At 37.5% G+C, this 27,723-nt stretch overlaps 1 protein-coding gene across 1 annotated transcript in view; it reads left to right on the top strand.

Annotated features, from left to right (window-relative positions):
- GAS2 (growth arrest-specific 2) overlaps positions 1 to 27,723 on the top strand; it is a 196,544-nt gene that overhangs the window by 113,651 nt on the left and 55,170 nt on the right. The window contains exon 7 of the mRNA XM_006872394.1: positions 4,540 to 4,647. Within this exon, the coding sequence (XP_006872456.1) occupies positions 4,540 to 4,647 (108 nt within the window). The remainder of the gene's footprint in view (positions 1 to 4,539; positions 4,648 to 27,723) is intronic.

Here is a 27,723-nt window from a genome sequence, read left to right as displayed (position 1 = left end):
GGGGGCTACAAAGGCAAGAAGTGACCAGCTTACAAGCTTTCAAGAGGGAGCCTAGATCCAGAGGGCCTGGAGGAAGGTAGAATCTCTACTGAGTAGCATCCAATCTGTCTGGGCGGGGCTGATGAAAGGAGATGGGGAGAGGTCTCTTGTGATACAATAGTGAATAATTGTTATCAAGAGTGACTGTGAGGGTTGCAAATGTAAAGGTAGACATTTTTGTAGCAAAAGGAGGGGAGTGATTGACTTTGTAGTCCAGGAGCAGAGGTCCCTAGGACCACCAAAGGAGAAGAGCGGAGAGCGGGACACTATCCAGAGAAGCAGTGATGCAAGAGATGGAGGCAGAGACAATGATATGGAGAGGTGGAACAGCTGGGGACTTTAGACCGAGAGAGAGGGAGAGGGGTTGTGTGCTGAGGACCAGGGGTTGGGGTGGGGCAGGCTTGCAGGGTATACTCTTTGGTTGGTTGATGATGCATGGAGAGGATTATAACCATGGCAATGAAACAATACACGATAGAACGATTGTAAAGTTAATGTTCTCCCATGTAAACCATCACATAATTCACAATAAAAATATTTTTTAAAAAATTTTCTGAGATGATATGAATTTTGATAAATTCACAGGATACCTGTACACTGAGGTGCTGAGGTTTGTGGCAGGAGGCCCATTTTTTCATATCCATACAGTTATACAGGCCCCCACTGTATGGCAGCACACACTATAATGGGATAGCAGTTTCCCACCAGACTCCAAAGATGGAAAATATTGTTGTTGTTGTCAGATAACATCAAGTTGGTACCGACTCATAGCAACCCTATGCACAACAGAATGAAACACAGCCTTGTCCTACTCCAACCTCATAAACATTGCCATGTTTGAACCCATTCCTGTAGACATTGTCCCAATCCATCTCACTGGCGAATCCTCCTCTTTTTCTCTGACCCTCCAATTTACCAAGCAAGATTTCCTATTCTAGGTACTGGTCCCTCCTGATAATATGTCCAGAGCCTGAGGGATGAAGTCTGGTCGTCCTGGCTTCTAAGGAGCACTCTGGCTGTACTTCTTTCAACAGATTTGTTTGCTCTTCTGGCAGTCCATGGTAGTTTAAATAATTTCCTCCAATACCGTAACTCAAATGCATCAAATCTTCTATACTGTTCCTTACTTATGGCCCCACTTTCACATATATGTGATGTTGTTGAAAATACCATGACTTGTGTCAGGCAGGCTTAGTTACCAAACTGACATTTTTTCTCTTGAACACTTTAAAGAGGTCTTTTGCAGCAGATTTGCCTAATGTAGTATGTTGTTTGATTTCTTGACTGTTGCTTCCATACATGTTCATGGTTGACACAAGCAAAATGAAGCCTTTGACAACTTCAATCATGTTTTCATTTATACGAATGTTGTTTATTGGTCCAGTGTTGAGGATTTTTGCTTTATTTTTAAATGGAGGTGTAGCCCATACTGAAGGCTATGGTCTTTGATTTTTATCAATAAGTATTTTAAGTCCTCTTCACTTTCAGCAAGCAAGGTTGTATCATCTGCATAGGTTGTTGTTGTTAAGTGCCAGAGAGTCAGTTCCAACTCATAGTGACCCTTTATAGGGTTTCTGATCAGCAGCTGGTGAGCTAGAACTGATGACCTTGTGGTTCAAACTGACCTTACAGTCCAGTGCATTAACCCACAGTACCACACCAGGACTCATAGCAAGTTTTTAATGAGTCTTCCTCCAATCCTGATATCATGCTTTTCTTCATATAATCCAACTTCTTGAATTATTTACTCAGCATACAGATTGAGTAAATTTGATGAAAGAACACAACCTTGGAGCACACCTTTCCTAATTTTAAACCATTCGATGTTCCCTTGTTCTATTTGAAGAATTGCCTCTTGGTCTATGTGTACAGGTTCCTAATGAGCATAATGAAGTGTTCTGGAATACTCATTCTCCACAATATTGTCCATAGCTTGTCATGGAAAATATAGGAGGGTGCTATATGTCCCATGTATTACATACAGATGGATGAAGGAACTTACAATCTAGCAAAGAGGCATTAAGGATAACCAGTAACTGAGATGCACTATGCTAAGATAAAAATGTTGTTGTTTAGTGCCATCAAGTTGGTTCTGACTCTGACTCATAGCGAACCTGTATAGGATTTCTGAGGAATTGCTGGTAGGTTTGAACCAACAACCTTGTGGTTTGCAATCCACAGCATCAAGATAAGTACCAAGAATTGTCAGCTTACATGTTGGCCGAGTTAAGGATGACAGAAGGGACTGATGGAAAGATGCTGCCTCTTATTGTTTTCCCCAGAAATGGGGTTCTTCATTGAGGCACAATTTTACAATTCTTAAGATAAAGTTTGTTTTAGGATTTCTCAATGCTTTCTGTTTTTTTCTCCTCTGTCTTAGATTTTTTATAGTCCTTAGATTTTCTCTTATTCTAGAGAAGCCAAGCTTGTAAATTCATTTACACTAGCATGTCAGTGAATTCATGTGTTATTCTTGTCACAGTGCTTGCTTAGAAGAAGGGTAAGTGGAGTCAGGCAATTAGTTGTTTGAGGAATGATTGGATTTATTTGATGCCAGAGCTCTAGGTACCATTATTATATCATTGTAGAAGAAATCATTTGAGTGAGGAGAAAAATCCAGCTTAATTTCTTCAGAGTCTAAATTTATTCTATTCTGTTTCTCATCTGCAGGTAGTCGGTTATATAGAATTTTCTCTATTCTCCATGGAATCTTTCTCACAACACAGGGAATAATTGTTTTGGGTTATTTGGCTAGTTGAAGGAAGGACAGGTATAAGACATAGCTTGGCAGGTTAGCAATCAAGGAAAACATAAAATGTTTTCCCAACACTAGGGACAATTGCTACATCTATTAGTAGTTACAACTGTTAAACGTGTATATCTCATTTAGATCATATGATTTTTAAACAATAGAAAAAAATCAAATGTGCAGACACAATTTCATAATACACATTTTGTTGTTGTTCAGTGCCATCAAGACAGTTCTGACTCATAGCGACCCTGTGTAGGGATTCGGAGGAGTGGCTGGTGACCTTGAACCGCTAACCTTTCTGTAGGGCTACACCAGGACTCATGTTAAGTGTCTTCGAGTCGATTCTGACCCATAGCAACCCTGTATACGGTTTCTAAGGAGCAGCCGGTGAGCTTGAATCGCCGACCTTGCAGTTCAAACAGCTTTGCAGTCTGGAGCATTAACCCACAGCGCCACATCAGGACTACCTACCTTTTATTAGTTTCCCAAGGAGTTTGAAATGCAGACTTCGTGGTTCATAGTCCAGTGCTGATCCTCTAGCCTCACACTGGTGGTGTTGTTAAGTGCCATAGAGTAGGTTCCGACTTATAGTGGCCCTGTACCGGGTTTCCAAAAAGTGGCTGTTGAGTTTGAACCGCTGATCTTGAGATTCAAACCGACCTTGCAGTCAAGCGCATTAACCCATAGCGCCACACCATAGGAGTCAATAAAATACATATAAACTGTAAAATATGGCCACAGAAGTAGCATTTGATAGGTTGAAATTGATGAGATTGCATATGTTGCCAGATGTTGTTGTTGTTATGTGCCGAGGAGTCGGTTCCGACTCCTAGTGACCCTGTACAGGTTTTCCGTGGCTGTAAATCTTTATGGGAGCACAAAGCCTCATCTTTCTCCTGCAAAACAGCTGGTAGTTTCAAACTGCTGACCTTAAGGTTCGCAGCCCAATTCGTAACCAGTATGCTACCAGAGCTTTGGGTGAATTAGAGATGGTTTCTGCCAAGAAACTTAAGAGTTCAAAAATAAAATGAAGTAATAGTCAGTCTCACATTAAAGACCACAACAAAAATTCAAGTCTCATTTATTTTGTAAGTAGATAAATTTAGTATCATATAAGTTATCCTGTAGAAGTATATGCTCTGTTAACATGTACTCTATTCCAATTTTTAAAATATTCAAGATATATTCCAGTCTAGTTCTCAGTACGTTTACTCTGTTCTCAAACCAATGTACATGGCTCTTTTGAAGCTAAAAAAGAAAAAAAGAATGCACCCAGTGTATCATTCCTAGTAGAATGTCAGTTGATTTCTTTTTCATCATCCCAGCTACCACCCTCTCCAGCATCATTACCATCGTCATCATCCACCTTAAGCCTTAGTGAAATTATTGGAGTTCAGAAACTGCCTCCAGAATCTGACCTTTATGTTATTTAAGTTATTCTTACTGTTGTGAACTGCCATCATGACAGCCCTGATTCATGGTGAGGCCATATACACCACTGAATAAAATAGTCCTGGTTTTGTCCATCCCCATGATTGGTTGTGGAGCAAAGCCTCATAATCTGTAGTACTTTCACTGACTGAATCATGGTAACATATGATATTCCTGTGTTTGTATCCATGCCCATGGTCTGTTAAAGACCACGTTTTAAAGCATTACTGGTCCAGGAGACCACTGAACACACTAAACTAATTGCTCTAAATGAGAGCTCACTAAGGAGAATGAACTCGACTACTCTTCTGTTTCAGGTGAAACGAATTTCTGAAGATCCTCCTTGCAAATGCCCAAACAAGTTCTGTGTTGAAAGACTCTCCCAAGGAAGATACCGAGTGGGAGAAAAGATCCTCTTCATTAGGGTAAAAGTTTTATTTTTCACTTGATGTCTTGCAATGTGGGCTGTAGGGGAAGGAGGACAGGTAAGTAAGCAGAAACTTCCATTGTGGTGCTTGCAGTTGGATTAAAATGCAAGTTATGAATAAAACTTTCAAGTATCAAATGTAGCAATATGCTGTTGAGGTTAAATAAATAAAACCATCTCTTTTTATTTATAAATGCGAACAAATTCACTAGAGGCAGCATAGAGGCCAAATAGAAGAAAAGCTGGGAAAGAGGAATATGCGTTTACTTTTCGAATGCACTAAAAATTTCTGATGGGGAAAGAGAGATAGTAGAGTCCCTGCTAAGGTTTTCCAAAGGAGCCTGCTGATACAGTGGGTTAAGCATGTGTTGCTAACCACAAGACTGGTGGTTTAAACCCACCAGCCACTCCAGAGGACAAAGATGAGACCGTCTGCTCCCATAATCAAGAGTTAGTCTCAGAAGTCTTATGGAGTAGTTCGACTCTCTCCTATAGGGTTAGTATGAGTCAGAATCAGCTCAGTGGCAGTGGGTGGGTGGATGAATGGTGGGTGGTATTCCATACCTTAAATTCTAGAAATAATCAGTAACTTTGTCCTTGGTACCATTTAGATTTCTTGGACATGAGTTTTTCAAGAAATCTGGGGTGTGATCCAGGGTGAGAAGAATGAAAGCTCAAATAGTTAAATGAGAATGGTCATTTCTTACTTAGCTTTCTGGGTCAGAATAAATGAGTGTGGACGTTTGCCAGTGATTGAACTGGTACTCTCAGTCCATTCTTCTATGATCCTACTTTAACTAGACATAAAGAGCAGTTTTCTAGTGTACTTGGTGAGTCAGTTAAGTAATGTTGTTGTTGTTGTAATAAGCCTCTAATTTGTGATCTGTTTTGTTAATCAAGAGAATGTAGTTTTCCAAATCAGTTTGTGACTGCTGCTGTACCAAGAATTCCTTTTAACAAGTGAGAAAATGAAAAATATCACACTGTACTAAAATCATAAACTTTATGTCTTGAAGTTTCCAGTTACTAAGTATAAATGTTTTCTGCCTTATTTTTAGTTGATTACTAAAGGACAAAGGTTATGATTCAAAGGAGCTGTGTTCACTTCTCATCTGAATAATTTAAAAACATCTTGCTTGCTATTTTGTAGAACAGAATGATTTGAACTTGTATAGCTAGTACAGTTAGTTTTTATAATTCTTAAATCAACAATGATCCAGTGGACATTTTGTTACTGTAAAGTGTTCTGAACTAAACTTATTTGTGAGCATTTTTTAAAAAAAGATTCTATAATATGTTGATTATGATTAATCTTAAAGAATAATGTCAACAATTTTGTATTCTAACCTAATTTTAGTCAAATGTTACTAACTGGCTTTTTGTTTTAATTTTCAGGTAATAATTGCTATTCTGCTTTGAAATGGCAGCTAAAGAGATAATAACTCTAATGTAATAACTTATTGGTGTGGGTTTGAGAGCAAGTCTGGGTGAATGACATCATTAGGAAAAGACAGTCGACTGAATTATGACTGATTTTCTGTTGTTTTTTTTGCATGAGAAGAACATACAAGTTTATTTTGGTGAAACTGCCTGCTTTCATTTTAGTCCATTAAATAATAGTGATGTCAAATCTCCACAGATGTATTTTAATTTACCCATGTAGGTATTTTTCAGCTGACACTTGAGCTGCTTTAGAACATTATATCCAACAGCTTAGAATCAAAACAGAGTTTTATGCAAACAATGATTACTATTTGTAATACAAGTGTTAATAGAACCTGTAGTTAACCAGTTAGATATTTTCCCCTCTATTATAACCTTATGTCTTTTGGCAAAATATATACATGACTGGGCTTCAAAAAGCTTGTGGAAAATGAAATTAAAAGAATTTTCCCACAAATTATTTTGAAGCCCCCTCATAGTACATATGAAAATTTTTGCTTGGTGTTCTATATTTAATCAACTTTCAACCAAAACTGTAGTATCTGTGTTTATAAATAGTGTAAATTCATATAGTATTTAACATATATGGTAATTTTTGATGTTTCATTTTTTAAAAAAAGAAATGCTTTTCTTTTTCATGGTTTCTATCCATCATTTGAATCTCAAACTCAGTGGTTCAAACTCACCAGCAGCTTCTCAGCAACCCTATGCAGGGTCACTATGAGTTGGAACCAACTCGACGGCACTTAACAATAACAAAAACTATTTTTTATAGACCAGTTGGCCTTTAGCTTACTGAAAAATTGGCATCAAATTCCTTAGTAATAGTATTTAAATTTAATTTCAGTTAACATATCTGAACATAGTGTGCACATTCCGTTTCATATTTTGAATGTTCCAGGGAAGCCTATATTAAGATGTTTAACTGTGATACAGTTTTTCACTGATGGGACCCGCAAGTAATGGCATCATTACTGTGGCATGTATTTTAAGAAAAGTATTATAATGAGCTATAGTTACCCACTTTCTTGACATTTGCACTATCCCCATAACATTGGTAATATATTTTTCTTACAAAATAATTGACAAGTTTTTTTATTTAGTTTTTTAAAGGAAACATTCTTGTCATTACCTAAATTGAAAATCAAAACTACCTGTCAATAAAGAAGATATCCATTAACATAGAGTTGTTAAAATTCTTGTCATCTATCTGGCCAAAGGTCCAGTTTCACCCATATGGAGCAAAGTGACTATAAAGAAGGATTTATCTTCTTTTTTCTGGGTATATTTTACCTCCCATTCTGTTGTGCTGAAGAATTAAAATTCCCCAGACAGGCCATATGGGTCCTGCATTATACATACTCTCCCTGTTCTCTCAATTCTACACTGAATGAATGACTTGAAGCTATCTCAGTGATGTGGGCACACTTTAGCTAGTACTTTTTAGTTGGAACAGGAACTATATTTGATTGATTGCCATTCTGCTCTAACTCACTGTAAGGAAGTGGCAGTTATTAACTAAACACAAAACAAAACAAAACCATCACAGGTACTGAGTTTTCAAATGGTAGCTTCTAATTTTGTAGCTTTAAGTTTCTTAGAATACCTGATTAAGTAGTACACATCTATAGTCAAAATCTCAAACACAGTAGGGGAAAGATTGCTTCACTGAGCTCTGTTGCAGTTCTAGATTTCATAAGTTTGCATATTTAACAGCAACACCTTTTAAACTGAGGCTGTCAAATATGGTCATATTTATTTGACTACAAATGTATACTATTTGATAAGATATGCACTGCTGTCGTTGTTAGCTGCTGTTGAGTCAGCCTCAACTCACAGTCACCGTGACTCATCGCGACACTATGCACAACAGAATCAAGCACTGCCCAGTCCTGAGTCAGCCTCACGATTGCTGTTACACTAAAGCCCACTGTTGCTGCTACTATGCCAATCTATTCTGATGGGGTCTTCTTTCTTTTCTTTTCTTTTTGCTGACCCTCCACTTTATCAAGCACGATGTTTTGTTATGATCCACACAACCGAATGCCTTTGCATAGCCAATAAAGCACAAGTGAACATCTTTCTGGTATTCTCTGCTTTCAGTCAAGATCCATCTGACATTAGCAATGATATCCTTAGTTCCTCTTCTAAATCTCCTTGAATTGCTGGCAGTTCTTTGTTGATGTAATGTTCTGCTGATATTCATGTTTTCATCGTCTGGTACTCTATCTGACTATGTTCCGTGCTATTCATAAGGTTTTCAGTGTTAAAATGTCAGACGTTGTCTGCCTCTTTTTCGTAGCCTGTCTTTGTCTGGAATCTCCACTGAAACCTATCCACCATGGGTGCCTCTGCTGGCATTTAAAATTCCAGTGGCACAGCTTCCAGAATCACAGCAAGATACAAGTCACCACAATACAAGCGGTGGTGGAAAATGTGCATAGGATGAACTATAAAGGGTATCTTAACATTTATCTCCCATCTCATGGTCTGAGGTATCTTCATATGGCCATAGTGAACCTGCTTAATACAAAGAACAGTTTGTTGTTGTTGTTGCTGTTGTTAGCTGCCATTGTGTTGATTCCGATTCAGGCAACTCTGTGTGAAGAGTAAAACTACACTATGTAGTGTTTTCAAGGCTGTGGCTTTTTGGTAGAAGATTTCCAAAAGACCTCTGAGTGGGTTTAAATTGAAAAACTGCTAACTTCCCTACTAGTAGTCAAGTTCACCCAGGGACTCTTTAAATGCTAATTTAGGGCCATTAGTCCTGGTATGGCACTGTAGGATAAGCACTGACCTGCTAACTGGAATGATGATAGTTCAAATCCACCAGGTACTCCTCAGAAATCCTATACAGGGTTGCTATGAGTCAGAACAGACCCAATGGCACTAAACAGCCACAAAGCTGTTAAGACTATTACTTTTGCTTAAAGATAACACAGTTACCAAAACACTGGCTCAGAAGCTACTATAGAATTAAATACATCTTTCTTACTGAGTCTGTAGCACATTTTCTCTTGATTTAGTCTTCTCGAGATATGATATTGTTAGTCACCTTCCAAGGTTTATTGACAGCACACTTTACATATGGCTTTATGATTATTATATTTATGAGCAAAATTCTCTCTTTATAGATTCACACAGATGCAATAAGGACAAACACGAATGAAAAATATAAGAATATATGCAGACTTCAGAGAACGTGTCAGGAAGACATTTCCTGTTGAGACTAGCTTTGCTAAGCATGTCACTTCTGTGGATTTCTAGAAACCAAAACCATTCATAGCTATCTAATTTGTCTTATATAGATACATCTCTAAATTTATGTAGATGTATTTATATGTATGAAGATACCTCCATTTATAGATGGCAGATAAGCTCTACTCAAATATAGAAAGAATATCATTTAATGTGAAGTCCAGGTGTGGCACTGTAGGATAAGCACTTGAACATAAGGTCTATTTGAACCACAAGGTTGCCAGTGCAAACTCACCAGCTACTCCTTGGAAACCCTATGCAGGGTTGCTATGAGTCCAACACCAACAATAATTATTATTTAATAGGAGATAAAGCCTCTGAGGTTTATTACTGTGGTTTTCAGGTAAAAATCATAATATAAATTTGTATATTTTACCTTATAACTTCCAAAGAGCAGCACTGGTTTTATAATTATGAGCAAGCAAGCTAAATGCAGCTAATTTGTATTTGTATTATATATGTACAAATGTACTCTCCTCCAAGGTGTACATATTTTAGCTATTTTTTAGATGCCTTTTAAATTTGAACTGTGATCTAGAAGTTCCTTGCCAACTTGCATAGTAACAGAGATTTGGATGTTACCACTCAGCAATTATGTTTATCTTTTAGAGTGTAAATAAAGGGTCTCAGACCAAATGTCTTGATTTTGGCAGGAGAGAAGTCCATTTTTCTTTTGTTCCTTTCTTCATTGGATTAGTTAGTATCTAGGGTATCCTAGTGTAGCGCTAGCACTGGACTGCTAACCTCAAAGTCAGTGGTTCAAACCCACCAGTCGCTCCTCAGAAACTCTATACAGGGTTGCTATTAGTTGGAACCAAATTGATGGCACTTAACAACAATAACAACAATCATACTGGGGCTAAAGGAACTCATAGTACAGTGGGTTAAGCTGTGGGTTGCTAACCTGCAAAATTGGTGGTTCAAACCTACCAGTCACATCAAGAGAGAAAGATGAGCTTTCTTCTCCTGAATACAGTATTGGAAACCCAATGAAGCAGTTCTGTTGTGTAATATAGGGTCATGGAAGTCAGAATTGGTTCCGTAGCAGTGGGTTTGGTTTTGGAATGGAGTTCTAAGAATCAAGAATTCAGTTGCCATTATGATTCCAGAGAAAGTTTCAGGAAAGATTAACACAGGCGCTGTGGAGTCCTGGTGTGGTGCTATAGAATAAGCACTGGACTGCAAGGTCGGTTTGAACCACAAGGTCAGTGGTTCAAACTCACCAGCTGCTTCTTGGAAACCCTATACAGGATCGCTATGAGTGAGATCTGATTTGGTGGCACTTTAGCGTAGTGGTTATGAATCAGGCTGTGAACCGCAAGGTCAGCAGTTTGAAACTACCAGCTGTTCCACAGGAGAAAGATGAGGCTCTCTGCTCCCGTAAAGATTTACAGCCTTGGAAACCCTGTGCAGGGTCACTATGAGTCGGAATCGTCTCCACTGCACTTAACAACAACAACAACAATACAGGCAGTCTCAGGTGACTAAAGTTTAACATATGGACAACTTTTTGTTGTTATTATTATGCAAATTTGCTCTCACTTTGAAACAATTGAACCAGTCCTAATTCACAAATTTTTTTTTTCATAATCATCTTCATTTATTGCAAATCATTGAAAAGGCCAGAGCCTGCAAATGGTTCATTTTGGTTTGACCTACTGCTAAGAATTTGCATTACCAACACAGACAGATACACTAAATTGAAATCATCGGAATCTATCTTTTAACAAGATTCCTAGGTGATTCTTACGTATATACGTATGTCTTATGCAAATTCTCAGCCGGGGATCAGACTGAAATGAACTAGTTCAAAGCCCTGAAATGCACTTGGCGTCTTTTCTTGCACTAAACTAAACCAAACCCACTGTAATCAAATTGATGATGACTCATAGAGACCCTGGATGGTGTTTCTGAGGCTGTAAGTCTTTACAGGAGCAGACACGTTCATCTTTCTCCCAGGGGGAACTGGTGGATTTGAACTGCCAACCCTGAGGCTAGTAGTAAAGTTTATTCAGCACCAGCTGGATTCCTCCTAAGTGAGAACAATATGCACCTATTCCAACTGACCTACAATTTCAACTTAAAGACAACACTTAGAACAGATTGGGACAGTCTGTAATTGATTCATTAGTTCCAATTTGGTGATGACATTTTATGTAAATAATCTAACATTAGTTTCTAATAGTCCCCAGATGAGCAATGTCATCATCACCTGGAAACTTGCTGTTGTTCTTGTTGTTCAGTGCCATTGAGTTAATTCCAACCCATAACGACCCTGTATAGGGTTTCCAAGGAGCAGCTGGTGAACTTGAACCACCCACCTTGCAGTTCAAACGACTTTGCATTCTGATGTATTAACCCACAGTACCAGCAAGGACTCCTGTTGTCGTTCTTAAGTGCCCTCAAATCAGTTCCAACTGATAATGACCCTGTATAGAGTTTTCAAGGAGTGACTGGTGGATGTGAACAGCTTTCAGTTAGCAGTCCGACCTGTTAGACATGCAAATTCTTGTGTTCATAAACTCTAGGATGGGGTCCAATCCACCAAATGATTCTAATGAGTACTGAAGTTGGAAAATCCCCAATCTAAAAGAAAAACATAACTATATGTGGGAATCCTGGTGTGGTGCTGGACAAGGTCAGTGGTTCAAGCTTACCAGTTGCTCCTCGGAAACCCTATACAGGGTCACTATGAGTCAGAACCGACTTGACAGCACTTAACAACAACATCATATGTAGGAATAGATTTGTTATACAACAAAATCAGAAATCATTTGCTTATGTGACCATAATATGCAAGAGTCTAAAAATTATAATTTAATCCTGGTGTGACACTGTGGGATAATGCACTGGACTGAAAGGTCAGTCTGAACTGCAAGATGGGCAGTTCAAACCCAGCAGCTGCTCCTTGGAAACCCTACACAGGGTCCCTATAAGTCAGTGATGACTCTATGGCATTTAACAACAGAAAAAAAATATAATTTTGACAACTTCTATGCATTGTTGTGAGGACATGCTTATGATAAGTGGGAAAAAAAACAATTATGCTATAAAATTATCTCTGATATATATTATATACTTATGACTAAGAAAAAACAAAACAGGAATAGTAGAACAGTTTTTGGTTTTTCTTTTACTTTTTGAAGACATAGAATTATGAACATTTTTTTCTGTTCTGCCTTTACTTTGATGCCAATATTAGAAAATGACTTACTAAAAAGAAGATAAGTCAGCAACCAAACAGTGACAATACTGAGAAAGAAAGGCCTCCTAAAGTTGTCACATTAATTAGCTGACTGCTAATGCTTAAGATCCTTTTCCTAAACTTCCCATCTTCTGTAAAAAGGTAGGAAGATTACAGAGACCTGGTGCTAGTTAGACCTTGGAGGACTTTACATTTTTTGTGAACTTGTAGCATGTTTTCTTTTTGGGGGGTTGGAGATGAAACTCTCCCCTTTTCTTATTTTCCTGTCTATTTTGAGAATGCTTGCACATTGTTCAGGGTTAACCCTAAGAAAGATAAACATTTACCTCCTCTCTGGATAATGTTTCTTACCTTTGCAGACCCTAACAGTGAGCCACAGACTCAGTTTTCTCTTTAGTGATCATGAAAACTTAAAAATTTGGTCTCGCATTCACTATTGTTGTTCAGTGCTAGCGAGTCATTTCTGACCCAAAGTGATCTGTTTAGCAGGCAGCCCATGATACTCTCAATATTCCTAGCCAACACCGTAATTCAAATGCATTAGTTTTTCTAGGGTCTTCCTTATTTATTGTCCAATATTCATATGTATATGAAGTGATTGGTAATACTATGGTTTGGGTCAGCTGTACCTTAGACCTCAAAGTTAGAATTGTGCAAAATGTGCTCCAAGGAATAATAGTTCTAGATGTTCAAAGATAATATTTGTAAAGAAGAGTTAACACTATGAAGAATTTAAATGAAGGTCTTTAGTAACTTACATTTAATAGCTAACGCTGCTTGCCACTGTCTGACCAGTGACATGCATTATCACAGTTTAACAGCTAATGCCACTCTAGTGAATACGGTCCTCATTCCTTCTCTACAGATGAGGAAGCTGAAATACAGAGGTCAAGGAACTTACCCCAAATTACATGCTAGTGGGTAGTAGAAGTGGGGTTCAAAACCTAGCAGTCTGATTTCTGAATATATACTCTTCATTACTAAACAATACTGATTTCTCTACCCAGGATTTCTTGGAGAGTTTCATATGCTAACAGAATTTTTAGAGGGCAGTATATGAGGGTGTTTCAAAAAGTTCATAGAAAATTGAATGCATACATGATGGATGTTTTCCAAGAACTTTTTTTTTTTTTTAAATTTAGACCAACAGTCCCTTTGTTACAAGCATTAGACTTATAGATGGACAATTCCCACTCTACCTTTAATGTTATATAATGTTGCACTCACTTTGACAGGAGTAAGGATCCCTGGTGGCACAATAGGATAAGCACTGAACTGCTAACCTAAAAGGTTGGCAGTTCAAACCTACCAGATGCTCCTTGGGAGCCAGATGAACCATTCTATTCCTATAAAGATTTACAAAGTCAGAAACCCCATACAGGGTTGCTATGAGTTAAAATTGACTTAGTAGCAATGAACTTGCTTTCTGTAGTTATTTATTTTTTAATGATTACAATCCCTCCCATACATCCTCAAGTAACCAAAGGGTACACCACACAGGCCCGCCCCTCCGGCTACCAGCACACAGCCCTTCTCCCTCCCTGAGTCCCAGTGTCCCCAGCTGCTCCATCTCTCCACGTCATCGTCTCTGTCTTCATCCCTGGTGTCACTGCCTCTCTGGGTAGGGTCCAAGAACTTTTTGAAGCCCTCTCATATTTTGTAGTATATAGTAACCAAAATTCAGTCTTGACTCCCAAACCCATAGCACACAGTAGTCCAACAGCCTCTCTGTGGCATTTCCATTAAATGCACATAGTTTATTCATAAGGTTAGTCCTCTAAAACAGGATCAGCTCCTTTTTATATTTAATGCTCAACTGTAGTCACGTATTCCTTACACCATTTTTATTTTCCAAATATCGAATACAAAAAGAGAATACAATTATATAATCAACAGTGCCTACTGTTAAGAATGGCATATATACAGAAAGTGTTTGCCTGATGAGATTATGATAGTGATTAAAATAAAACCAGTATTTCTTAGGCATTCACTATATACCAAACATTGTCAAAGTGACTTATATGGCCTCTTTCCTTAACAGACAAAACTAATTAGAATTCTATACAATATAAAATATATTGTTGTTTTTCCTGATACACAATTCTTTTATACTGGCAGTATATTCTTGTTGAGTCTTCTCTTGCTAATTGTAGATCTTAAAAAAGTGGCCTGGTATTATTTTAAGGTATTTTCATAACAGACCTTCACATCTGGGTAAAATCATATGCGATTCTATACTTTTGCACTAATAGTTCAAGGGTATGTTTTTCCAGAAATGTGATAACTTAAAAAAGCCTTAAAAAAAAAAAAAAAAGACAGTGAATAATTTAACTGGAAGTCACAAAAAGAATTGAAGTGTTATGGAGACCCCTTCTTTGTACTGCTTTTGAATTAAATCATTACCGTTCAATACAAAGGTCACATACACTGTTACTGATCCTGTGTAATTTCTTCTTTACGATAAAAAAATTCATCAGGATTATACCTGTGTGGTACAAATCAACTCACTGTAACAATCCAAGCAAGAGAGGCACTAGAGCTCCGTTGCTATAGCAACCCAACCTAGCAATGTCTTCTGGGACTTGCTCTAAGGAAAGTTGCAAGGATAGTGAGCCATATTACTTTCTTTTCTGCTCTTATGACACATATTGATTTGCTGTGAGTAAAAAGTAGCATGGTTCAAATTGCATACCCTTCCAGTAATGAAAAATGGGCTGTAGTGTAAAAATGCAAAGGAGTTTTAAATAAGTAGCAAGGAGATTAAAACCTCCATTTATCTTATTGGAAACATTGCAGAAGCAGCCGTTACTCAGCAGGTGACTGGAGAAAAAGCATATTAAAAAACAGAAAAACAACATACACTGCATACATAAACCTTCATCTAATTTACCAATTTATCAAAATAGTAATTATGATTTCAAAAGTACATTGTGTAATTGTTTATATTTATTTCTAGGAAAAAAAAATATTTCTGAGATATGTAAAATCTCAAATAACATTTATAGTGCTCTAAGGTAAAGAAATGAAGTTCCTTCTGGCTGTCTTAGCAGATTAACACTTTTAGATAGGTCCCTTTTCTTTGCCCAACTACCTCAAAACTGAACATAATTCAAGAAAAGCAAGTAATGACATTTGAAATGTATCCCAGCACTTTGTTTTAATTTATTTTTAAATTCCATTTTTATAGTATGTTTGCTCCATTAAAGGCACTCTCATTTGTTTGTAATTTATTCTTGTTCACTGACGTTGTGCTAATACACGGCTATTATTTACTCTTGAGTAAACACATCTCTCAAAGGACTGTGCACAGGTCAATAAATCCTCTTAACACCTCTCATTAAGAAAGGCATATAGATTTTAAAACTCATCTTCTTTCACATTCTTACTCATCTCCAGCTAGATTAGCAAAATTTACCATGTATTCAGATTATGCAGTTCATATGTGACTCTATTTCAGCTTGAACCTGTTTTTCTTTTCTTTTCTTTTGGCCTTTATGCTGCATGTAGAATAAGTGGACTTTTTTTTTCCCACTAGTGCAAAAAATGACACCAACAAGTGCTCTCACAGAACTTAGTTCTTTTGATCCGAGTTTGATACTTCATTACAGTGGCCACAGAAACTTCAGACATTATATTCATAGCATGGGGTTTATTAAGGAGCACTGGTAGTGTAGTGGTTACAAATCGGGCTGTGAACCACAAGGTTAGCAGTTTGAAACTACCAGCTGTTTTGCAGGAGAAAGATGAGGCTTTCTGCTCCGGTAAAGATTCACAGCCTCGGAAACCTTGTACAGGGTTGCTGTGAGTTCGAACCGACTCCACAGCACTTAACAACAACAACAACATGGGGTTTATTAGGGAAATTAACAGGTTACAATTCAGTCAGAAATGTACAGGGCACATTCAGGACAGATTCTCCTCTGCTATGTCCACGGGCAGGCCTTTCTCTGGCCCTTGGCCTGGCCTCTGATCTGCTTTCAGCAATGTTACAAAGCTCTTTTAGGGTTTTTGATAAATGTCCACAGAGTCTCATAAACCTCAGCTAATTTCCTGGGTCAACAAACATAGTTCCTCCAATTAAATGCCTGGAGGCAACTCACTCCACAAGTAAGCCTCCTGCCCTTAATCACTCAGCTTTACTTGCTCCTTGGTCTGGGAGGCCCCCCACTCCGTCTTGTGCTGTGACTCTTGGTTCTGTTGCTGCTGTTCCTTTGTCACTCCTCTTTTACTTGTCCAGTGTCACAGCTTTCTGCCCTGGCTTGAGGAGGCTCAATGCATAGAGATCTCAGTGTGCAATGGAAACAATGCCCTCATGACTCTTCCTTGATGGCAGTGAAATCCTCCCCTCTGCTTCTGAGATGACTCATTTTATACCCATCAGGATGGCAAAATTGACCACAATTCGATAATAATCACTTAAGACTGAGTCATATAATTCATCAGCAATTCGATAATAATCACAACTGAATCATATAATTCATCAGCACTTTCTTCTTATCTAGACCCATTAGGGGAAAGTTGCTATGTGGGAGCTATTAAGGCGTGACTAAGAGAGACACCTAAATCATTCACGACACTGCACCTAGCTACAAATCAAAACCACTTGAACTTAAGGAAACGTCTTAGCAATCAATCATATGGCTTTATTGAGAAAATGCACATGTTCTGTTTTCCCAGTTTCTGAATTGCTATATCCTTCCTGCCATTAAGATAACTTTATTGTGTGTGTGTATGGATTTCCAATGTATTATGAAAAGACAGTCTCAAGACCTAAATTAGCTCAATGATTTGAAATTTCAATTGATTTTTCAAAGAAATCTCAAGTTTGATTTTTCTGTCTGAATTTTAAATTGTTAGTAGTTATGTGAGAAAATAAACCAACTTGTATAGACCATTTAATGTTCACTTAATGTTTGTTATGTGTCAAACGCAGTTCTAAGTGCTTTCCTGGAATCTTTTAATAACCCTCAGGTCTCTGTGAAGTAGTGCTATGACTATCTCCAGCCTATCAATAAGGAACTTAACCCATGATTCCTGGTGTGGTGCTGTACTGGACTGTGTTCCACAGGTCGGCAGTTCAAACCTACCAGCTTCTTCTCGGAAACCCTTGACAGAGTTGCTATGAGTCAGAACTGACTCGATGGCACTTCACAACAACAACAACAAAGCTTGCAGCAGTAGGACCAACCCTGGACTGCGAACCACAAGGTCATCAGTTCAGACCCACCAGTTGCTCCTCAGAAACCATAGACAGGGTAGCTATGAGTTGAAACTAACTGTACAGAACTTAACAAAAACAATAAAGCTGTCTACTAGTAAGAGCAGGAGAGTTCATTTGAATCTCACATATCTGATTTGAGAGTCCACAGTACTAATCAAATGCTATTTGTTCTAAGAGTCCTGGTGTGGCGCTGTGGGTTAATACGCCAGACTGCAAAGCTGTTTGAACTGCAAGGTAGGCAGTTCAAGCTCACCAGCTGCTCCTCGGAAACCCTATACAGGGTCGCTATGGGTCAGAATCGACTTGATGGCACTAAACAACAACAGTCTTTTGATATGACATTTTCTGAGTATTACTGCTCAATCTTTTCAACATCCATTAATTCACTTTTACTTCTTATTCCTTTGATTGTGTGCTTTAGAAAACCATGGAATTTAGTAACAGTCCTTGTTGAAGAGTAAGAAGAAAATACCCAGGAAACAAATAAAAATGCAAAATGCTTACAAAACAATAGCACCTCCCCAAGAATTCAAAAACCCACCAAAAGGGTTTTCACATCATTCAAAATAACTGTTGATTTTCTTTTTAATATATTGATTAGACTTTGAAAATCTTCCAAAGTTAAATTTTGTTCTAGAAATGAAGGACTATTCTCTATTTACTGCAATTATAATTTCCCATTAAAATTGGCCTTTCCATGGGTTTAGATGAAATCCTATTGATTTGATTATTAATAAATAGATTTTCTGAGCAAGAGACTAAATTGCCTTTCAAATCTTTTTATACTTTTAGTAAAGTGTTTTAATTATACTTATGAAAAGTGCATACTGAGAACCTTTGCACACCAACCAGTGCTTTTGGAAATACATAAGATAAAATATAGTGTAATATAATATTTAAGTAACATTATTTAAACTAGCTGTTTTTATTCTGTTAATTGGTGGCAGTATAGCCATCTTCTTTTTATATGGTCTGTAAAGTACACTTACATATACATTGTCTCATTTTATCTTCATTGCAATTGTTAATTTATTCATCTTATGAGGAAACTTCAAGTAATAGAGATTTAGCAATTTTCCTGAAATAATCCAGGTAGTAAGAGGACAAGCCAGGATTAAGTCATATTATGAATGTTGTGTATCTTATATTTCACGTATTTCCAATTTCACATAATAAAATGGCCTTTTGAGGTTTTGCTTTTAGCTTAGCATAAATGAAAACAGAGTTGCTCACTATGTTATTGACTTAGGATTTATTTGTCTTGGATCACGAAATAGACATGATGTAGCAATGTGAAATTTTAACTTTTAGAAGATTTTTTTTCTATTCATTTCTTCATTCCAGTAAAACCATTTCTTGTTTTTTATGTTCTATGCTGATAAAAATGTGAATGACTTTTAGTAATATAAATGTGAATGTTTTTTGCAAAACATAAGGTAATGGAACAAATATATATAATGTGTTATGATCTTGAATTATTGATGAATCTTCTAGCAGCCAAAGAATAAAACCTGTGAAATAGCTATCATTATAAATTACATCTAGTTTTCTCCCAAGGGCTCACGTTGCATAGACAGAGTGAAGCCAGATGTATTAGAAAGCATATTTTCCAAATATAGGCCTCTTGAATTTATATTAAATGTAATCAAGCATAGTGAACATTTTACCATCTGAACATTCACTATAATAAGTTGTAACTCATTTAGGTAGCGCTAACTCTTTCATGAATTAAAATTAGCAAGTTAAGTCTCTGCATGACTTATTTTAGACCTTGCCTTGCTTTACCCTTCTTATACTTGATGTTATGAATTTCAGTTCCTCAGCAAAAACATGGACTTTTGGTTCTGAGCCCAGCATAACCTAATAACCAAGCATTATCTACTAATTAGCATCAAATTTTAGGTAACTGGAATGATGTGCTCTCATTATTATTGATATTTTCATTTTAAGCTCAGTTATCTATTGTTTTATATTATATGCTGTCATTTCCTGCCATCTTGTTTAGTGGAGTCCAGAAGCATAGGAAGCTTTAGAGAACTATGTCGGTATTGGGAGGAGCAAGGTATAAGAATCTGAGTTAAAACACTTCACTATATTTTCTTTATAATGGAATTTCTTGCTGTTACTGAAACAAACAAACAAACAAAAAATGCAGCAGGTTATTCAGTGAGATTTTTCCATGTTTTCCTACAAAGAGCAACAGCAAGAAATCATTACATCAAGGCATTGTTCATCACCCAGCTACATCTTTCTCTTCCTTCACCATCTCCCTTAAACACAAGCTGCTCTTGACAACTTTTATCCTCCAGCATCACACTTGTATGTCGTCTGTCTGGCACATTTTGCAAATACAGAGCAATGTCTTCTCTCTTTCCTAGAATTCAGACAATCTAATTTATGTTATGAGTTTTAAGGGATTACAAACTCCATGGGAAAGATTTTAAAGTATTTGAAACATCACTACATAAAAGGCTCTCTCAGTCATTCCTCTCCCCCCAAATCATCTAGTGTTATTTGTTCCCTTTCCCCAAAACAGGCACCTTACTTAACAGTCTCTTGGTCAGATTTTTCCTGAAATTCAGCCTCATAGTTTAAGTGGGTCAGAGATAATTAAATAGTCCCTTTGAGGCCTCATATGAAAGCAGGTAAAGGGCAAGTCTGATTTCAGAGCTCTCTTCTAATTTTGGCATTAGGTGTAAGGTCTCCAAGAAACCCTTTCTAAAACTGTAGTACTCATACAAAGAGAAATTTATCAACTTATCATCACCTACCAATGTGCTGGACTGAAAGGTTGGTTTGAACTGCATGGTTGGCGATTCAAGCTCCCCAGCCTCTCTTTGGAAACCCTATACAGGGTCGCTATGAGTCGTAAATGACTTAATGGCACTTAACAAAAACAACAACAGCCAGTGTGTTAGCCTTTATAATGTTACCCACTCCAGGACTCTTTTCTGATAATGGTCCTTAAAAGTCCTGGGTTCATAGAAAAATTATAAAAAATTCATATAGCAAACAGAACTATAGGAAAGTTTAGTGTCACAATGCCTTCTGAAGGCAAATGCCAGCTTCAGCCTTCCACAAAAAGACTCCTTCAACCACAATGCATATGCTATAAAACCTTGTCCTATGGTATGTTTACAAAGCACCTTGTTATCTCCTACTCCTTCCCTAACAACTTATAGGCAGCATGACAATTATCCAGGGCAGTTCTTAGAATAAAAGCAAGGAATGTTTCTTATCTCTAACCTTGGAGATTTCATCTTCTTGCCTGTATTTTTCCAACCTCATATAACAAATAAGAAATCCTCCAATGAGCACTAAAGGAATTCCAAAGGAACTTGATTTTTAATTGACATCTTAGCATAAAGGACATGAGTAGGGTTTTTCCTTATGAAGAGCATCGATTCATCTGAGAGATAGCTCATTTACTTACACTACCTAGAGGAAAGCTGAAGCTGGAGCAGTCCAAAGAGAAGAGAGTATATAGAGGACCTTGTCTAATAGATAAGGAAATTATAGCCACAGTAGTATGTTGTCTCAGAATGGGTGGCATATGCTTCCCAAAGATTATTTTACTTTGGAATCATGGTGCTTTAGAAAGTTTGGGATGTATCCTTCAATTCTGATTGAAGGCCCTTCAACAAATTGCCTTTTGGATAAACGAGCTATCTCCTTGTGAGTATGAGACACTTGTGATGAGAACACAGCATAAATATATTATTTTAACTACAGCAGAGGGAAGCGATAGAGCAAAAATGTGCACCTATTCTTACTTACAATTTTTTTTGTGAGGTAATTGCATCTGTAAAGATTTACAGCCTCAGAAATCCTGTATAAGGTTACTATGAGTTGGAACTGACTCCACAGCACACAACCACCACCAACACCGTAGACTTAGGTCTTGGGTCAGCAACCTCTTGTTAGAAGAAGAGAAGGCTGACTGTTCCCATAAATACTTATGGACTCAGAAATCTCCTCTAGAGTTGCTATGAGTCAGAACGTACTCCATGGCAGTAAGTTTGTTCTTTTGGGGTTTAGGAGAGTATAAATGTTAAGTCCTGTAATAATAAAAGCAATGATACACAATGAGTGAGCTTAGTACAAGGGAAACTAGAACAAGATGGCAGGATATCCCCCTCCAAAAAAGTAGTGTCACACTGAAAAGAAAAATTCCATTTTCTTTACAGTGTTCCCCAGGACTCTTATTAGATGATCTCTAGAGATATATATGAGGAATTGAGAGACAGACTTGATGACTCTTTCATTGGTGAAATTATTTCCTTACATTTATCTCTTATTTTCACAGTAAGAGTTCTGAGCAAGAATCAGACCAAAGGACCCAGAAGAGAGATAATGTTAACATTTGTGTTTTTAAATGCCAGCTACCAGACAGTCCACAGTTCTTAGATTGTGTGTCTCAGGTGTCACTTAGTGTAGATTATTATGCAGTAAAACACTCCTTTGCTATTTGAAGGAATATTGGAATAGTCATTCTCATTTTAAGTTTAAAAAAAAAAAAAAAAGTGTATCCTTGTATCCTTTCGTCTTGTCAAAAATGACCAGAGTTTGCCTGTTTAGGTAATGTTACTGTGCCTTTCTGGAGTGAGATGAAGAGCATTTTATGAACACCGTATCTTCTTGTTTCAGTAGGGTCTTCATGGTTGTTACTATATCTCCACAGCCAAAGCAAAGCAGACGTTTAAGGTAATTACTTACATATTCAGGGGAAACCCTCTCCAATTTGCTTTCACTGTGGAGTCTTGGCCTAGGATCAAATGAGGGAACATTTCATGTACTTAATGCTGTTTCTCCCTTAATTTCCCCAATAATGCTTTACAAAAATGCCAATCTGAGGCTTATTGTTGGTAGGTGGTAGCAGTAACTTAAGACTTTTTGGTTTTTTTTCTTAGCATAATTCCCATATTCACTCCAGTACATTCTTTGATGGAATGTTATTATCAAAATTGTGCAAATATATAAACCTGGGTTTAGCTTCTGCATGAAATACATTGGCCTTTGTCTTAAAGTATTTAAAATAATACACTTACAATATAAAAATGAAACACCATACAATTTTAGAATGTTTCCATTCTACTCCCATTGCACAAATCACCCCCCTCCCCGCTTTTTTTTAACATATGCAACCTTCTGGGTCCAAGTCAAATTTCTACTCCTGACATCACACCTAACCTTCCAGATATATCAGCAGTACTTTGACTAACTTGCGTGATTTATTATTCTTGTACAGTGAAGGTGAAGGAGGATAAGAATGAGGCAGGATTTGAACTTGAGGTCCTGAGGTTTCTAGTGCACAAGAGGATTGGTTCAATTTTTCCGTTTTTTAAATATGAATTATTGTCTAGAAGGAACATGTACTTGGGTAAGTCTAGTCTGCTACACAAAAAATTAAAAAAAAAAAAGATCGTTAGGAAAATCCCAACTTAAATTCTACTTTGAAAAGATTAATATGTCTTTAAACTGAGAGCTAATTTTGATTTCTAAAAAAGTATTGCAAAATGCATTAATTTATCCATCATTTAATTTATTCCTTCATTTACCTAATATGTGAGGCTACCCCATATGTGAAGAACTGCTAAGGGCACAGTTTTTCTGTAAACCTTTGTTTCTTTGTAAAGATAGTGCTTAAATAAAATTATTAATAAAAGACTACTAATTATTCTGGAGTCCTGGCATGCATTGTAGGAAAAGCACTGGACTGCTAATGTCAAGGTTGGCAGTTCAAATCCCTAGTCAATTGCCAGATACGACTGTCTCAGCAGCACTTAGCAATGACAAACTGATTATTATGACACTTAAAAATAATTTAATTGGTCATCTCCATTAATAGTTGACAAACAGTGAGACGATATGAGTTCCTAAAAAGTCATTTCTAAAATCTCCTCAATGAACTTGAAATATGTTCATAGGAGGTCAGAGTCTGTGACTGAGTGAATGAGAAACACCAGACATCAGTTTTCTTGTGACCTGTTGAAAGATATATAGATATATATGAGACGAAGGAACACTGGAGGTGATGTTGGATAAGCACTGGACTACTAACCACAGTCAGCAGTTCAAGCCCACCAGCTGCTCCTTGGGAAAAGATGAGACTTTCTGTTCACATAAAGATTTATAACCTCAGACACCGTATATAGGGTTGCTATGAGTTGGAACCAACAGCAACATATATGAAACAAATTACTGTTAAATGAATTTGCAACCCAAACACATGAAGCTAATCTGACAATAATAGCCTTGACCCCATTCATTACCAAAACTAACTTGCTAGTTGGGTGTTGGTTCCCTTGGCATTGTTCAGATATTTCTTGGTTAAAGAAGAAGATGCTTCTTGACTGCTTTTCTTTGCTCAAAGAATATAAGTATCTGGGCTCTAATCATTGTCTCACCTCTATTTCTTTCTCTTAAAAGTATCATTTAACATCTCATAATTTCAGTCAAAGAACATATGTATTGAACTAAAAAGACAGGAATGCAAATAACCCAAATTATGAATCTTCATCTTTTCTAGTGAGTCTCTACAGAGAATCTCTGACGGTACACGCTCTTAGTTGTTGTTAAGTGCCATCAAGTCAGTTCCGACTCATAGTGACCTTATATAGGGTTTCCAAGGGGAGGCTGGTGAGTTTGAAGCCCCAAGCTTGCAGTTCAAACCAACCTTATGATCCCATACTTACCTTACAGCACTCTGCTAGGACTCCGTGCTCTCATGGCATCATGGATTTTATAGGAGAAATTTATAATGGAGCTCCCATGCTAGTTCTGTTGGAGGCAATGTAAATCCCTCTTTGGGGATGTTAAACACTGTCTAGTGGTTTCTTCTCTCCTTTTCTATCTTCTCTTTTTTCCCAGAGAAGATGAATAGAGGAGGGAAAGGTGCTCTGTCAAGTTTGGTGGTGACATTCCCATTCTTATTTCTTGTTTATCTATCAAAATATAGGGATATAATAACATTCTCTTAATTAAATCAAGAGTAAGACCCTTGCACTAAATCAGGAGCAAGACTTGGTGCCTCTAGTAGGCATTTCTTAGAGACCCTATAACTGCCGCAGAAAGATTTGCAACTGAGCTTCTTTCAGCTCTTTTCTGGCCCAAGGACAAAGGAACCTCAAGTGAGCGCAGACACTTTCAGGGTGATGTCTCCTCTCTTCTTTGAAGCTGGGAGATTCTGAGAGAGTGGTAAGAACTTCCTAGATTTTGTGGCAAGTAGGGTTTGAAAGCGTATTGCTAAGGGCGGAAAAACTGGAGCCCGACGTAGGGTAACTGCTTCAGCCTACTAATCCTTCCTTCTCTGGGGCCCTGAATTCTGCTGCTCTAACTCTTCTTCAGACTCACTCTACATTTCTGAAGGGATCTTCACCATCTGTTCCTTCTGGATTTTGCTGGGAAGGTTTTCAGAACTATCTTCATTCCTGAGTCCCATTACCCAAGTCTGTGCTCACGTTTTAATTTTTCTTAGTTCATTTTAAACAGTTATCCATGGATGAGGTTCATGTTGTCATCATCTTCACTTCTTACATCCCTAATTTTATTCTGTTAATCTTATCCCTCCTATTTAGACCATCTCTGGATCTGCCAGATCTGGGCAGAGCTGGGATTGACCATTTTTACTGGGGCTTTTCTTTGTATATGAATAGTAGTTCTCTTGAAAGCAAGGGGAAGGGTCACCATTCTGTCTGCTTTTGTCTGCACTGCTCAGAGAAATTCTTTTCACCTTCGAAATGCCATCTCTAGGACCTTTTCTAATAGTAGATTATAAAAAAGTGGCATATGTAATTTTAACCATTTATACTACAGCACCATACACATAAATGAAAGTTAGTGAAAGTGATATTGATGTACTTAAAATACCTCTGATAGCGTAGTGGTTACGAGTCGGGCTGCTAATCTCAGGGTTGACAGTTCGAAACTACCAGCAGTTGGACAGGAAAAAGATGAGGCTTCCTGTTCCCATAAAGATTTACAGACTCAGAAACCCTATGCAGGGTCGCTATGAGTTGGAACTAATTCTATGGCATACTACCACCCAATATTTGATAGCTAGAAACTCCCAGTAAAATACATCATTTCATATTCATATTCATAAAATACTTCATTTCATATTCAATGATCTCCAAAACTATCTACTTTATTGCAGTATTTATCTAGAGTAACCTACTGCTTTCTCACATTGTGGTTTTAGAGCCACAAATGACTTACCTTCAACCATGTTTTCTAATTTCCTTAAAGGGTTTTCCAAACAAGACATATTTGATACTGTGGGATACGCCATTGGACTGTAAGGTTGATTTGAATCACAAGGTCAGTGGTTCAAACTCACTAGCCACTCCTTGGAAAATCTATACAGAGTTGCTATGAGTCAGAACCAACTCAAAGGCACTTAAAAACAACAACAGTGTATTATTTTAAACTAATAACTTTTACCATATAATTCCTGTTTGTTATTATTGTTTTATTTTGTTTCTTCTTTTTGATCACAAAGCACTTGAAAAATGAATATATGTGACCCATCTGTGAATTGCTTGGGGAAGCACTGAAAGCAGTATTTTATATATTGACTTTAAGCATTTTTTTAAAAACAAAGAGTTTTTGTTTATGTTGATGTGAAATTGGCCAATAGACACTAGAGATGTTTCATAACATAATTAAAGCAATAAATGTTAATAACCTGTACACATAAAAAATCTTGACTTGACAAATGGATGGAACAAGTCGTTAAGTACTCAGTTACTAACTGAAAGGCTGGCAGTTTGAATCTCCCCTGAGACACTTCAAAAAATCAAAGGTCTGGAGATCCACCTCCAAAAGATCACAGCCATTCGAAACCCTATAAAAGGCAATTCTACTGGGCATGCGTGGGGTTACCATGCGTTGTCAGCTGTTGAACAGCTACTGGTAGTTTTGTATGAGTTGGAATTGACTTGGCAACACTTAGCAACAGTGTTAGGGGTTCTGATGTGGTGCTGTAGAATAGGAACTGGACTGCAAGGTGGGCTTAAACCACAGGACGACGCACTTAATAACATATTTTGTATGTTATATATATATATAAGACCTTTTTAAAGTTTTGAAGAGTAAAGATGTCAACTTGAGGACTAAGGTGTGCCTGACCCAAGCCATGGTATTTTCAATAACCTCATATGCATGTGAAAGCTGGGCAGTACATAAGGAAGATCGTAGAAGAATTGATGCTTTTGAGTTATGATGTTGGAGGAGAATATTGAAAGTGCCACAAGTTGCAATAGATCCCGTTTTGGAAGAAATGCAGCTAGAGTGCTCCTTGGGGGCCAGGATGGTCACACTTTGTCTCTGATACTTCAGACATATTGTCAGGAGGGACCAGTCACTGGAGAAGGATATCATGTTTGGTAAGGTGGAGGGTCAGAGAAAAAGAAGAAGACTTCCAGAGAAATGGATTGGCAAAGTGGCAGCATCAATGGATTCAAGCATGGCAACAGTGGTGAGGTTGGCCCAGGATCGGGCAGTGTTTCATTCTGCTCTGCATAAGGTTGCTATGAGTCGGTACTGACTCGATGGCACCGAACAGCAACAACAACAACATATATGTATGTGTATATGTATAATATATATAAAATGTTACATATATAGTTGTTAAGTGCCATTGAGTTGGTTGTGACCCATAGTGACCCTGTATATGGTTTCCGAGATACAGCTGATGAGTTTGAATTGCTGCACTTGTGGTTCAAACAGACCTTGCAGTTAGCAGACAGGTGCTTATCCTACAGTACCATGGCAGGACTATATGTTGTTAAATGCCATCAAGGTGGTTTCAACTCATAGTGACACTATATAGGCTTTCCAAGAAATGGCTGGTGGGTTTGAACCATCAACCTTGTGGTTAGCTTATTCTAAAGCACCACAACTACTGGACTCTCTCTCTCTCTCTCTCTCTCTCTCTCTCTCTCTCT

This window comes from Chrysochloris asiatica, unplaced genomic scaffold, assembly GCF_000296735.1.
Source record: "Chrysochloris asiatica unplaced genomic scaffold, ChrAsi1.0 scaffold00196, whole genome shotgun sequence".
NCBI lineage: Eukaryota > Metazoa > Chordata > Mammalia > Afrosoricida > Chrysochloridae > Chrysochloris > Chrysochloris asiatica.
The sequence above is the reverse complement of the archived record's forward strand: the minus strand, read 5'-3'. Positions and strand labels throughout refer to the sequence as shown.